Genomic DNA, 15,515 nt, shown 5'->3' with positions numbered 1-15,515 from the left:
TTTGAGCAACTCAACGAATTTAATATTTATAATTGAAATTTAATGACGTCAAAAGCTTTTTTATTTGGTACAAGTAATGTCTAAAAAATCGGAGTAAATTGAATTGACATTAATGGTAATGATTATTTCGAAATTTTTATTGTTTGTTACAATAGATCCTGCGTAAATTTACAGTGGTTCATCTTTGATTCTAATTCTCATTCTTGGATATGAAAATACACCAAATTCTGCAAGTTGTTTAGGAGTTAATCTTTTCAATACAACGTGGCAAGCTTGCAATTGAAATTTTTCAAAGGAACATTTTTTTCCGTTATGTTGAAACAAGGAATCTTCGTTGAAAAACACGACTCCGCAAGTATGGCATTTGTATTTTTCGTCTTTTTCAGGAAATATGGCAGCCTTTTTGGCGAAGGCCTTTTCGCGTGAGTGTTTAGCTTTATGTGAAGCTAAATGACTCATTTTTTTGAAAGACATTTCACAAATGTCGCATTTGAAAGGCCTCTCATCCGAGTGTACGGCCATATGATTCCCTAAACTAGATTTTCTTTGGAACAATTTTTCGCAAATGTCACATTTATAACTTCTTTTTTCTGTTAAGCATTTATGAATTACAATGTTTTGGAACAATTTGTCACAAGTTTTACACTTTAGTTTTTTAACACCAATTGCATGAATAACTCGTTCATGCTTACGACGAGAAATTTCTGTAATGAAGCATAATCGACATTTAGAACATTTGAAAGGTTTGGCGTAAGAATGAGTCAAATTATGTCTATTCAATTTCGACAAACTTGCGAAAGCCTTTTCGCATTCCAGACATTTAAAAGGCCTTATTTTCTCGTGTACAGCCCTATTGTGAAGTCGTAAATAATATTTTTCCACAAACTTGGCATCGCACAACGCGCATTTAAAAGGCCTTATTTTCTCGTGTACAGTCCTGTTGTGACGTTGTAAACGGTGTTTTTCCTTAAAATTGGCATCGCAAAACTCGCATTTAAAAGGCCTTATTTTCTCGTGTACAGTCCTGTTGTGACGTTGTAAACTGTGTTTTTCCTTAAAATTGGCATCGCATAATTCGCATTTAAATAATTCTTTGACGCTATGATGCTCTATTTTGTGCTGGTTCAAGGCCACTTTGGATTCGTAACAAAGCTGGCAACGCTGACATTTGAAGTGTTTACGCTCGTGCATTTTCAAGTACCAATTCGTTTTGAAAAACATACCACAATGATCGCATTTACAAGGCCTTTCTGAACTGTGAGTGAATTCGTGTTTTTTTAGACTGAGTTTCGTTTTGAATCCACTACCGCATCGGTTGCACTTAAATGGTCGATCCAAACTATGAAATGCTAATTTGTGATGCCTTAGCAAAAACGTTGTCGCAAACGTTTTATCACAATCGGTACATTCGTAATTCTTTTTGATCGTGTGAGCTTTCTTGTGATATTTCAGATAAAGGCGAGATTTGTAACGACAGTCGCAAACGTCGCATTTAAATGGACGCTCGGTCGAGTGTTTAGATTTGTGTGAAACTAAATGACTCGTTCTTTTGAAAGACATTTCACAAATGTCACATTTGAAAGGCCGCTCATCCGAGTGCACGGCCATGTGTTTCCCTAAATTAGATCTTCTTTTGAAGGATTTTTCGCAAATGTCACATTTAAAAGGCCTTTCTTCTGTTGAGCATTTATGAATTTCAATGTTTTGGAACAATTTGCCACAAGTTTTACACTTTTGCTTTATAATACCTATTGCATGAACAACTCCTTCGTGCTTACGACGAGAAGTTTCTGTAATGAAGCATAAACGACATTTGGAACATTTGAAAGCTTTTACGTAATTATGAGTCAAAATATGTCTTTTCAATTGGCTGTTAGTTTTGAAGGTTTTTTCACATTTTACGCATTTATATGGTCTTTCATCACTATGCACGATTTTGACGTGTAACTTTAAGTCAGTTGTGGTCTTGAAGTTTTTCTCACACTGGTCACAACAAAATGGCCTTTTGGTTTTGTGTGCACTACTGTGTCGTTGCAAATGACTTCCGGTTTTAAATTCGGCCTCGCATAACTCGCACTTGAATGTTTTGTTGGTTCCGTGGTACTCTTTCTTGTGATGGTATAAGCTTTCTTTTGATTTGTACAAACGCTGGCAATGCTGGCACTTGAATTCTGGTTCACCTTCAAAGTGTGTATTTTGGTGCCTGATTAATTTATCTCTAGTTTTGAAAGATTGATCACACTTTTTGCAATTGTAAGGCCTGTCTGAACTATGACTTTTTAGGTGAGAATTCAGTGTACTTTTGATTTTGAAAAAACTATTGCATTTATCGCATTTAAATGGCCGATCCGAAGAATGGACAGCTTTATGTTGCTTTAATTCAGCCGACGTTACAAAGGCTTTATCGCATTCCGAACATTTGTGATTCTTTTCAGTTCTGTGTCTCATCTCGTGAAGTTTCAAATGAGATTTTGATTTGTAGCGAGATCCACACAAGTTACACTTGAATGCGCGTTTCGACAAATGAACGACTTGATGCGTCATTTCATCAGCGATGTTGGCCTGTCCATTTTCCTGATTCTCCGTAACCTTTCCCACATTGTCAGTATTTCCCGTTGATCCATGTAGAGGAATTGCTTCATTAGGAATGTCATCCTCTTCATCTTTAATTCTGATAGGCCATCTTATTGGAAATCCTGAAGTTGATGCCTCTAAATTTTCCACCTGATCTGAATCGAATTTCTCGGTCTTTATGAATTTCCCCGGAGAAAGCATTTTCCGTCGTTGGTTTCTTCAAATCTACATAAATTGTAACATCAAAGGGGTTAATTGCTCATGTTTTGATATCATCTTGACTACATTTCGTTGCAAATTAGAAAATCGTCATAATTATAGTAGTATGTATTGAAGGCCATAGCTACATGTTTCATCATTGGTTTTGAGGTTCAATTTGTCACTTCATAGAAGTTACTTTATTTGAAATCACTGATGGCACTGTTCTGCTTATTGTTAAAGAAAATATTTTACGTACGCAACTTGTTCTTGGGCACTATCTTACACTTGTTATACTTCAATTTAAATATTTTAAATACATCTACACAACTAGTCGGGTATCCACGTGGTACACGTTCAACCATGGACTCAGTCTCTCTCTAGCCCGGTTAAGCCATTTAGACCTCGAGACTACGACTGCGCTAATTGTCTCTATGTATCATTGAAGACTATACTAAACGATTTTGATAAATTCTTTCGTGGTCTTTCTGAACGCTAAGACAAAATAATTCATAACCTATGTTCCCTAAGTTGGTCACTGGTTGCTTAGAGCGTGTCATGAAGTGTCGCAGGTGAAACGACATAGATTATCTTAAAACGACGCCTGGTGAAGCGCTGGCAAAGGCTTAGTGCAGACGAAGTAGGAATATGGACTGCAAAACCGAGTGTAGTCAATTCTCGCGTCGAACTAACTCTCAGTAAGCCTCTAACATTACTATGTACAGTAAGTGTCATACTTATGGAACGTATCTTATAATTTTATGGTCACACCGAACTTGTGGCATGACAAACTTTAACTTAGTCAAAATGTATTCGACGATTCTTCATTATAATTACGAACGAAATCTTCATAAAACCTGGCTGGGATATTTAGTAACCCTTCTCCACGCTTACAGCGTTTGAACTGTATAGACACGTTCTTGATCCAACCTCAATAGAGTAGAGACATACGACTCACCTTTACATTACAGTTTATTGAAGACTTCATTAAATTAAATGCTTAATTAATATTGATATCGTACAAGGCTTTAATAAGTAATTTTCCATGACGTTGATATATTTTTTATTATGTGCAATATATATCTTACAAAAATAATTGTTCTAAAATATTGAGGGGAATTTATTCACTTCATTTAAGTTATGTATGGAAAATCCAAATCTTACAAAAACTAAAATAGGATTTTATTGCTATTTTCTTTCGTAAAACTTTGTCAATACAGATTTTTAAAAATTATTACATTTTTTTGTAAACAACCAGGTTTAAAATTAACTATCTAAAATATTTCATATATACAGTTTACTTAGCCAATCTGAAAACTAATGCCGAAGACAACTGTGGTAAACTACTGACTTTGAAAAACCTTGCCGATCCATATTTTACCGTGATGGTTTTCGTTGTGGAAATCTTTGTCATGACTAGTTTCTTACTGATCTTGCGTACAAATGGTACGAGGTCTTCTTCGCGATACTGACTGTAATGGACGAAAACTTCGTCCCACGAGAAAGCATTTTCCCTATTGAGTCTCAATGATAAGTAACTTGAAGCTGCGGCAAGGAGTGAAGGTGGCCAACTCGAGAAACTATGATCAGTCAATGTCAACTCCATGATATACTTGCTAGTTGTATGTTCCCGGCAATCGCATGCGGCAATTTTTGAAATGCGGCGCAAGAAATGAATTGGTAGTGGCGTTGAGATCTGGTAGTTGAGGACGTTAAGTATCTTCATTTCCATTTCGACTATTTGTTGTTTGACGTACGCCCCATCTGAGATGTAGACAAGGTCCTTAATTCTGGGACAGTATGTCTCTTCGAATTTCGTAGCTATTAACATTGCTGTGATTCCAACCAATTGCAAGTCGTCTTTGTTAACCGATTGCTTTTGCAAGTACCGGTCAAGTATGGAAACAGTGAGGTAGAGGGTTTCGATCAAAAGATGGAAACGGAAGTGAACCTGCAAGGTATGACGAAGCAATCAGAAGATGTAGTTTGTAATATACCCCAATAGGCCACGTGGCTAGTAACAGTCAATAGATGAACAAAACTAGGCAGACATAAAGATATAACCTTAGAGGTCAAATGAACATAAAACCTTATAATTACCTGGATAAGCCAATCAACTAAAATTCCCCTCATCCGAGCTGTGACAAACTGTTGACTTTTAAACACATCATCCGGCACCACGAACATGAGTTCGATTGTTTTCAAATACTCAAAGATATCAGAGGCGTACTCCTGACAAGCGTAAATGCAGTTACCAGAATCAATTTGCTTCATCTTATCCTGTAGAGAATCGACTTGCATCGGTTCAGGTACATCAGTTTCGTCAAGTTCCATGATGTCATCAAGTACCTCGGGTGGATTTGACTTTGCTGTTGATTCGCGCTTGGAAAAAGGAACAATTTCCTCAACCATGGATGAGGAACGAGTCACAATTACCGCCGCTGCTTTTTGGGCCTCAGCAAGAATGGTTTGGCTACGGAGACACCGACCATTTGCGCGTTGATTTAAAGGGTCTTTGAATTTCTTGACTAAGTTGATGTTCCTTCGGATATTTCCTACGTTGCCTAACACAGGTCTTTCTGTCATTGTTTCCATTTTAACTGTGACTGAATTACAACAGCCCTGCCGATATCTTGAGTTTATCTTCTTTGTTCAATAAACGTCGATCGAAATTTAGTATGGCCTTTAAACTATCGTTGTTTATTTTTTAAACAAACACTTATATTTTCGTATCTGGATGGTAACAGTGGATTGATTAGAGATAGAGCAATGTACCAAGCGGCTATGGCGCTTCGCTCGCCTACTATAGCTTTCCATGTCACCATGGAGTATTGTCAATGGAGACCAAACTACATTGTAAGGAATATTAAATTAAACTAAATCTCATCCCTTAAATCTACTCCATGGTGTAAGAAATGAAAACTTAATTCTATTTTCCTTGAACGGCACCGTTTTTTCAGTTATACGAATTTGTTTGCTTTCAAACTTCTTAGAGATAAGACGCAGTAATTAGTTTATATTCGATGACCTATTTTTTCTTTGTTTGCGGGTTAAAGGTCAACTCGGTTTTTATCTAGAGGCAAAGTAAACAGTAGAGTTCAAAACAAAAAATGAACTAGGTTCTGGAGCACTTTTAATTAAATTTAGTGCCGCGTAGAAGCCAGTGCCTTACTTTCTACGCTTCCGCAATGTAAATACACGTAACATCGTCAAAACTTTGGGAAAACAGCATTTAAAATCATTGTAAGTTAATTTTAATTAATTAAACAAATATCCGAAAATAAAAACACTAATACGTACCTTATACCCTTTTATATCAAATGTCCTCTCGAACCAAACTTATTTTACTTACTTTAATTCTGCTGCTACATAAATAGATGAAACACAAAAACACCGAATAGTAAAAATTATTTATTTTCGCTTACATAATTTCTTTAATAATAATTAATACCAGGAGTTCATAATAACCCCCCTTCGGGGGGGAAGTACGAAACTTGCCATAGAGCTAATGGTAAAAATCGCGAACAACAAGATTTTGTCGTTGCGCATAGACAGGACTAGCCTGTTGATGGACATACAACTTTACAGTAGATTGTAGTAGTATCTATACTCCTTGGTTTTCGTTCCAAAACTTGGCAGGGATCTCCGTCGTTAAGAAAAATGGCGAGTATGTGGACGTAGAAACACGATGGAATTCTTATATTAAAGATACTGGAAATCAATTTATCCATACCGTTTTAATTTAACCACGGAATTATCACACATATCACAAGAAAACAATAATGACTATCGTTTAAATGTTTTGTAGAAAACTAGAAACCATCGCAAAGCCAACTTCTTAGCCAAGGCTTAATGTACACCGCGGCTGACCGCGCCGACAGACGTGAGACGCGACTCGCGAGCCATTTTCGCTCCCTAAATCACAAGATAAAAATAGTGCTAACCCGGAATATGGGAAATTAATGCGCGTGGGCGCTAAACATTGTAATGCGCGTGGGCGCTAAACATTGGGGTAACTATTTCTTTGGGAGTTAAGCGGTGTATAAATCCGCTGAGCTTTACGGCGAAACTTTGTTGTTACGGGCTTTTTAACCAGTTTCGTACTTCCCCCCCGAAGGGGGGTTATTATGAACTCCTGTTAATACGTGTTATAATTAGATAATATTATGTAAATTCCATATATATTATTTTTATCTATTCGTAATTTCGAATAGATTGGTTTATAATAGGCAAAATTCAATTGGAAAATTCAATATTAAATTGAGAAAAAAAGCTCGTATAGACCTTAATTTTCGGTACATTTTCTTTTAAAACATTCTTGTTTCCAAATAACAGAACGACGACCAGGTTTTAAATACTTCATAATACAACCTTTCTTTTTAAATATGAATGGAGAATTCAGTTTATAACATGACAGGCACCAGAAGACTTACTTTGAACATTATTTTATCCATAAATACAAAATCCCTTCACTATACAAATGTTGTTTTTAAACACATTTAACATTTTTTTTTATACAAATGTTTTTTTTTTTTTTTAATAAATCGGAGTCAATTTGTCAAATACAAACGAAAGCTATAATCGTCTGCTTTCATGCCTTGGAGGAGGAAAGTTTGATTCTGGAGGGGTACATCATTGAGTGCCGCCACCTCTGGGTGGATCTATTTTAGTAGGGAAGCTATGTGTATGTAGAAGTTGGTTTTTATATAACCAGGTGACACCTTAAGGTTATGCCCAATCAAAAACCGGTATATTATGGGGAATTTTAAGTACACACGAGGGATGGGAGACTATACCACTCCAGAATCAAACTCCTTCTCCATGGGTAGTTCGTTTTTGTTTGTAACTAGCGCCATGTAACGATATTTCATACTATGTCGAATTAGGGTGCGTTCATACTTTAGAAAACTGAAAATTAAAATAATTTTAACGCGATGTTTTGATTAAATACTGAGAAGTAAATACGCCCACCCTTTAAAGCAAAGAGTTATAAAACATTCCTATTATCTTAATTTGTGTGTTTTTTATTAGTTATTTACATAAACATTCGAGTACCCCTGACAATTGGTTGTTTTTATTTTGATATGTTAGACGAAAAATTATATAATAAAAACTAAATTGAAAATAATTTTATGATAGAAAATAGACCCTATTGAAAAGAGGTCGTCTGCTTTATTTTGGGTTAAGACTATGAAACATCTGGTACGTGGATCTATCCAAAGACGAAAGATAGGGCTACAAATTTGCCAATTCAACGAAGTGCTTTTGTTTGAAGCCATATCTTTATTTACGTCGTTGGACCCGCGTACTGACGTTCCGTAAAACACCAGACTCTATTTTACCCTCGACTTCGGAAAGGGTGTCTTATTTTCCATAAATACAGGCGACCATACGGAACCACCTATTAACCTATAATTTGATTTTATTTTTTAAAAATTTAATTATAATTATTACTATTTATTTTTTCTTCAGGGCCTTGTTTTGAATACTTAATAGAAATAGTTAAAAATCGTTTAGCCAGTTAGCATTTGTTTTAATCTGTTTTTTTATTATTTTTAAGTTTGATAGTTTTTAATTTTTCAGGGATATTTGCACCCATTGTTTTTCTTTGTTTTTTACAAAAATACAAATCACATTGTGATCTGAAAAAACAAGTGTAGATTGATAGGAGATACATGTATGGTATTTACAATAAGATGGGTTGGTTTGTTTGCAAGGTAAATTTATTTTTACGTTTGGTACAACAGTTTGATGGTAATATTTAGGAAATGAAAAATATCTTATTCAGGGCCATTATCAATATAGCTTATATTTTCTAGTGCACACCTGGTGCTGGTAAAGGTAGCATTTCCGTTTTCTCAGCGTATGTTTTTCTATTGCAGGGGAGGGGGAGTAATTTTTTATGGTTGACTCAGAGGCAACTAAGGTCTCACTCATTGAGTTGAGAAAATTACCACTAGAGTGGCCTTTGCGTTAACCTGCCTATTGGGGAAATGGGGGACAACTTTTAAAGCAAAGGGACGGACGGACAGGCACCAAGTTTATCAAACGATGGTGTCGCCATCTCGAAAACGAACTTTGAATTTCCGCCTTTAACATGTATTCTTGAAATTAGTCAAGTTTCCCGTCTTTTGTTTTAGTTCCCTTTTTTGCACCACGATGGCGCCACAAGCGCGTGATAGAGTTCATTTCGGTCTACATCCTTGCGGAAGAAAGGCCACTCTAGTGGTAATTTTCTCAACTCAATGGTCTCACTCTCTGTTCTGTCTATACACCCTTGGTTAAAGTTTCGTAGCTAAAGCGATAGGGCGTTAATCTGAACTTCAGTAGATTTTGAAAACACAATTAAAGCACTGCAATCAACGAAATAAATTAAATTATTAAATAGAGAAACTTGTTTTAAAGTAACAATCAACTGTTGCACCATCGACATCTTTTAAATTTACCTGCAAGAAGTTAATTGATGTAGAAGCGCGAAGGAAGAACATTACAATAAAGATATTTTGTAAGGCCTTTATATACAGGCGAGGATTGAAAAATTACCTTTATGTTAATTTGTACCTCATTTTAATTAGATTAAACCACCATTAATTAATTTCAAATATAAATTTAAAACTAATCCTTACCTATAAATTTCCAATCAAGACTTTTTGGCGTAAGAACAATTAATAATACTGATTAATTAAGTTGGCTTAGTTTTGATTATTATATAATTTTAATTAAAGTTAATTTTTGACATCTAACGATTAATGTTTGGCTTCTCAAAACCCTTTGTTAGTTTATTACGAAACGGATATTGATACGACATCATGGAGGTTTTTTTCGTTAAATATTTAAAACGGTTTTTAGTTATGATTGTTGCATCTGATTTAATAGTACTTAGTTAAGTTCATAACCATAGAAAATTCGGTATAAAGAAAGCCTTTCAATATAGAATATATGCCTGAAGCATTTTAAAGATATATTAATTTATATTAATATCCACAAATAGCGGAGTTACAACATAACCCTATAGTATTCTTCATAAGCATGGATCTGTCATAGAGCCTATATTATTGGCATTGTCGATATCTAAGACTACTGCCCCATCTTTCGTAGAAAATGTTTGTACTCCAAATCGGAACAGAATAGAGTTATGGCCTACTGTGTTTTCCTTCCTTGGTCATGTTATTATTATTAAGGGTAGAGATGGAGATCACAGTAGGCAATGGCTCTAAGTGAAAAACACTGTCGCTAGGTGTCCCTCTAAGTGAAAAACACTGTCGCTAGATGTCCCTCTAAGTGAAAAACACTGTCGCTAGATGTCCCTCTAAGTGAAAAACACTGTCGCTAGATGTCCCTCTAAGTGAAAAACACTGTCGCTAGATGTCCCTCTAAGTGAAAAACACTGTCGCTAGATGTCCCTCTAAGTGAAAAACACTGTCGCTAGATGTCCCTCTAAGTGAAAAACACTGTCGCTAGATGTCCCTCTAAGTGAAAAACACTGTCGCTAGATGTCCCTCTAAGTGAAAAACACTGTCGCTAGATGTCCCTCTAAGTGAAAAACACTGTCGCTAGATGTCCCCTTAAGTTCAAATCATCGCCACGAAACTACCCTCTTTGAGAAATACACCACCAGGAGGCGTATTCTAACACCTTTATCATAAAATCTTTGGACCCATACTTATGGAGAATAATATAGGCTTACGATTACGTATAATGCACCACGAAATTCATATAGTTTTGACTCTTGTTATAGGTGTCAGTTTAGTTGAGGAACCTATATTGGTCCTCAAATAGCTAAACAACTATGTATACCACGTTGCGTTACTTCATTGAATTTTTTTATCGAGACAGTATTTGTGTAAATTAGGTCAGATAATTAGTTCATTTTTTAGAAAATAGTTTTTTCATTTAGGGGTTTGTTGGGATTTTTACATACATGTAGTTTAATTTTTTTTGTTTTGCATCACAACTTTGCTAGAGAGCCCTGCTGCATGTAGTTAGTTGTAAGTTATAACCGGCGGTACCAGTCGCATTCGCACTGGTTGTTACTGGTATGAATAATTAGAAAAGTGGTAGTAGTAAAGTTCATAGCGAGAAAACGTTTCTTCAGACCTACTTGACGTAGTAGGTAAAACCTTAACACCATATGCACCATCCATTTCACGACACGTATCACGTTTTAGACGAAATGTGACGTGAGTAGATCATTGTAATTTGACGATGACGTAAAAAACATCATCAAGGTGCGCATTTGAAACTTGTTAATTTCAATATCGCTCTTTGTCTTCTGGAATAAGTACTTGCGTTTCGGGTATGCTGTTCAAACTTGTTGGTGTTAAGCTACTGGTTTGGTTGCTGTTGTTTTCACCAGCCGAGCCACCGGAGTGCGTGTCTTGTATGGGTGAGATAGGTGGGAGTCGACCGTGCGTATGAATTGGTGGGAATTCTAGCGATTCCGAACCAGGTGTTGATGCGATACTTTGGGGCACGTTGTATAGAAGTGTGGGATCCCTGGTCAATATGCCATCGGTATCGGCGATGATGCCCGCTTTGACCGTTTTGGGAATGGTTGTTGATTTTGTACAGCATACTTTGAGTAGGCAGCAAACGCACCCTAATCCGATAAATATCAAACCAACGGTTTGAGTTCCGGAAAAGCTGGCTCCCACCCCGATGAATAGTAAAGCTAATCCGGCTACTAAGAGCACCGTTCCAACGTACATTAAAAACCGACTTCTTTGTTTGTTGGCTTCGCATATGTCTCTGGGTCGACGTATCGGTACGCTGCTGATTGTGCTGACGCTGTGCGTCGTCGAACGTTTTGAGGCGTTGAAACCACTTGGTCTGTAACCCCTCGAAAGGGACGCCAAGCTGCTGTGGTGACTCGGTGGGGCGCCACGATTCGACTTTGACTTCTTCCTCTCCCGGCGAACGGCCACGGCAGGCATGGCAGAAATCATCTTGGATGTTAAAGGCGTTCGTTACACGGAAAGATGGGCTTTATGTTGATCTTTAAATCCTATGCAAGAAAATAAACGAGAATAAGGAATGAGTTAAGTGGAAATATTTGTTTCGCCTTTGAACGTCTCTATATAAATAGATGACATCTTAACCCCAAATTTAAATAAGTTCTTAACGAACTGTTTTGATTTTAGTTTATAAGATATGTTCCATAAGTATAACACTACTTATACAAGTTCGTGATGCTAGAGACTTACAGCTCGAGCTAGTTCGAGAACGACGGAAGCGAGAATTGAAGTCCTACACTCGGTTAATTTTGCAGTCCATCTTCCTATTTAGCCTCCAGTACGATACCTTTGACACCGACTCACCAGGATCTATGACCTACTTCAGTCACTTTATGACAAGCTCTCAGTAACCAGTGGCAAACTTATGGAACATATTTTATGAAGTTATGTTTAACTTATATAAGATTAACAACAGAGGCAGGTTTTTGATATGTATCGGACCGCCATTTTGAAAGATGGCTCTATTTTCAAACTCAAATCTATCAAGCTAGTCTACAAAATATAGATACTAAATATTAAACTGGTTTCGGCTTCTTAGGTAAATCGGGTTGTTTGAACTGAGCGTTGTTTATCAGTCAGAACTTTTACTTAAATATATTATACCTGTGCTAAACAAATAGAAAACATCCACACCCTTTTCGAGTAATTTTCAAATTCTATCGAAGATAAAAATATATTTTCAATAAGGGTTACCCAAAATTACTACATCTAGCTTATATGGAACTATAGTTTATTGACCACTGTAAGAACCCATAGCACACCTGAGAACATTGAATGCCCTACTGTTTCCTCGAAGATGGCTGCCATGTTTCTAAGGTTGTAACAACCCAATGCCAAAAGGTACTGAGACATAAGATGGCGCTATAGTTTTTATTTATAACTCAAAGAACCCATTTAAGGTCTGAGAACGTTCAAAGATAGAATAGAACCGTAGTACATTCCATTACACCAAATTCTCGGGTCAGCACCCCTAAAGTTACGCAATCAGCGCAACAGAGAGAAATTTGTTTACAACTTACGGCTGAGGCTTAGCTCGGCTGCAGTTGTTGTGCATGCTTACATTACAGTGGCTCTGGCCTCTGGCTCCTTGGCTGTGCACCGGGGTAGGTGCGCGCATGCCCGTGAGATATAGAGACGAATGTGCCGTTCAAGTTACCTCTCCCCTTCGACCCTCCTTTTTATACTTCCTCCATGATTCAATGATCATAGTTACCCCCACCCACTGTTCCCGGTGCGTTCAATATTACCCGGCGCCATATTTGCCAAGTGCAAAAATACGATCTCGTGAAAACCTAAGAAAAGACGTGTCGTGTTCTTTAAAACACTGATTCTTTTTCACGCGTTATATAACAACAAACTCTTCCGTTCAAAATATCCCTTACGTAATACCATTAAGTCGTTATTGGCCTTAGATTAAACTGACTATTTCCGCAGACGGTATACAGTTTCAGTACTTCCTCTTGACGTTATGACGACCTTATAGGGTTTATGGATAGATAAATTTAGAAGTGATAATGACAAATAATGGTAGAATCGCGTGCTACGGATAAAACTCTTCTTGGGAAGGAAGTACAGGACGTGTGTAGAAAGATATACATACATACAGAGATCATTCACCACCACCACCACCTCACGGGTGAAGATATAACCTCGCTATAATTACAATGGTTTTCCCTCCAACGGAAGTACGTCATAAACTATAACATCCCCCCCTCTCGCGACTGTCTGACGCTTTGACCCTCGTCACGTCTTCAAGTCTGATTAGCATAACTTTGAACAAGAGTAAAGTGACTAAGGAGTATGTTTTTTGGTTTGGGGACAGATTGTCTGACCATGATTCAGACTTCAAGGAGAGAGGGAAGAATTTTGACATTCACATAATAAACTGGCAACCAAATGGTCGGCTACTTTGGTGCCACTAACGTGCTAGCACACGGAATTTTTACCCAACCAAACAACTCAATAATGAGGGCGGAGTTAGAACTAGCCTTTGACTGTGGGAGCATCTAGTGGCATTTGTTATTATAAGTTTAAGCTGAAGAGCCTAAGAATGTTTTACTGACGTTGTTGGCTGCGTTCAGCGAGAAAACCGGTCATATATAATCGCAACCCTTTGCCTTTACTGTACGTGCGTCTGAACGCACCTTTATGATGTCGACAATACCGGTTAACCAAATGTATAGCAATCTCATTGGTGCCTGGACAACGTTTTGAAAACATCAATATGAAAAAATATAGTTATTTCGTGTTATTACAATGTGCTAACTAACTAGATAGGTAAGGCCCGGTGGTAGATACTGTGATAACAGTAACACCTGCTCTTCGTTTCTTGTACATTATCGGTGTGTGTGTTGGCTTGGCCAAACATTGCAAAAGGGAATAGGTAGGTATAGTCTGCTATCAATGACACTCCTGGGATTGTTGTATGAGGATAAAGAGTTCTGGAGAGCGTGTTACGAGCCATCTGGGAATGGAGATGCTGGTAACTTAGCGATCTTTACGATGTAGACGCATCAAATACGTACTCAGTCTAGCTGCTTCTCAAGTTTCTAATATATATAAAAAAGAATAGAAACTTTACAGGTTACACCCTTTTGACGTCATCACTCGTTATATAGCAGAAACATGAAATGGATTTTATAGATGATGAAGCTTTAGGGTGCGGATATAGTGGATATAGAAATACGGATCTGATTTCGTCTAAAGTTAAAGATCCCGGGTGGGGAAATAAGAAATTTCTTTTTAAAGTGGAGTGGACCTTTGAAGTGAAATAAATAAATAAATAAATAAAACGGCCAAATAGCACTAAAGTTAAAGATAAGAGTGAAGGGGAGTAATTTTCTCTAGCCCTTTGGCTGCAGCCTTTAGTGACAACTTAGGGTGTAATGCTATGGACTTATACAGCTCGAGATAACTAGTTCGAGAAGGAGAACGACGGAAGCGAGTCAATTGAAGTCCTAGCTACACTCGGTGGTGGTTAATTAATTTTGCAGGACCAAGTTCCATCTAGGTCCCATTTAGTCTGAACTTACTAAGCCCAAATTTGACAACAGCGCCTCAGCAGGCGTATGTCGCTTTACCCTGAATCTATGACCTACTTCAATCACTTCAAAATTACAAGCTCCAGTTTGTAACCAGTGACAAACTTATCACGGAACATGTCTTATGAACTTATGACAGTATAGCTATGGGCGATTTTGAGTCGAAAATGTTCTCTTGCATGTTGTGTTCATGGATACTGTTTACAAGTTACAACTTAAGGCGTTTTACGTATGAGCCCTTAAATTTAAGTAAAAAACTGAAAGACAATGATTGCTAATTTAATTAAGGGGTTGTCCATAAAACACTTGCAAACGGTGTCCCTTAATTGTGGGAAGATGTTATTGAGTGTTTTCGATCCAAAATTGCACATAAAATATACTGTACTTCAGTTGTACTATCCTTTTTGGAACACTATGTTTATACCCTTTCGAATGTTAAAGAAATCAATTCTAGCGTAAACTCGATTCTTTTAAGGTGTTGAATTGGTGTTAGATAAAAAACAACTTCGATGAGGGAAAAACAGTAACGGATCATTTATTCAATAAAAAAAGAGAAACTTTCTCTAAAAATATCATTCGATGACGTAGAAAGAAATCTTTCAGAGTTTTATTGAGGTTACAGCAAGAGTTAATAAACTAGGAGTACATACATGATGTTCCAAAAAGGGGTGGGGCTAATTATAGGACC

The 15,515-nt window shown here is 37.0% G+C and overlaps 3 protein-coding genes across 3 annotated transcripts in view; all 3 read right to left on the bottom strand.

Annotated features, from left to right (window-relative positions):
* Positions 1-18: 18 nt before the first annotated feature.
* Positions 19-3,132, bottom strand: LOC149618457 (uncharacterized). The gene is made up of 2 exons (XM_089855845.1): positions 3,032-3,132; positions 19-2,799 (listed from the first exon to the last, which is right to left on the bottom strand). Exon 2 carries the CDS (start codon positions 2,773-2,775, stop codon positions 169-171), a length of 2,607 nt encoding a protein of 868 aa, XP_089711971.1. The 5' UTR covers positions 2,776-2,799; positions 3,032-3,132; the 3' UTR covers positions 19-168.
* Positions 3,133-3,932: 800 nt separating this feature from the next.
* LOC149618456 (G2/mitotic-specific cyclin-B-like) lies at positions 3,933-5,398 on the bottom strand. The gene is made up of 2 exons (XM_089854295.1): positions 4,873-5,398; positions 3,933-4,723 (listed from the first exon to the last, which is right to left on the bottom strand). The coding sequence occupies exons 1-2, from the start codon at positions 5,365-5,367 to the stop codon at positions 4,070-4,072; spliced, it is 1,149 nt and encodes a 382-aa protein (XP_089710421.1). The 5' UTR covers positions 5,368-5,398; the 3' UTR covers positions 3,933-4,069.
* Positions 5,399-10,974: 5,576 nt separating this feature from the next.
* Positions 10,975-15,515, bottom strand: part of LOC149618454 (uncharacterized) — a 27,066-nt gene continuing 22,525 nt past the window's right edge. The window contains exon 2 of the mRNA XM_089855942.1: positions 10,975-11,776. Coding sequence (XP_089712068.1) covers positions 11,025-11,717 — 693 coding nt within the window. The 5' untranslated portion in view covers positions 11,718-11,776 and the 3' untranslated portion in view covers positions 10,975-11,024. The remainder of the gene's footprint in view (positions 11,777-15,515) is intronic.

This window comes from Phalangium opilio, unplaced genomic scaffold (assembly GCF_054372755.1).
Source record: "Phalangium opilio isolate 3A_F unplaced genomic scaffold, DU_Popi_V2 ptg000209l_1, whole genome shotgun sequence".
Classification (NCBI taxonomy): Eukaryota; Metazoa; Arthropoda; class Arachnida; order Opiliones; family Phalangiidae; genus Phalangium; species Phalangium opilio.
Note: the sequence above shows the minus strand (reverse complement) of the source record. Positions and strands in the feature narration are given on the sequence as shown.

What these genes read in the sequence shown, in the direction of transcription:
- LOC149618457 (XM_089855845.1), bottom strand. Translation starts at nt 2,775, where the DNA reads ATGCTTTCTCCGGGGAAATTCATAAAGACCGAGAAATTCGATTCAGAT.
- LOC149618456 (XM_089854295.1), bottom strand. Translation starts at nt 5,367, where the DNA reads ATGGAAACAATGACAGAAAGACCTGTGTTAGGCAACGTAGGAAATATC. An exon ending in TAGTTGATTGGCTTATCCAG is followed by an intron (nt 4,724 to 4,872) that starts GTAATTATAAGG and finishes CATACCTTGCAG; the next exon opens with GTTCACTTCCGTTTCCATCT.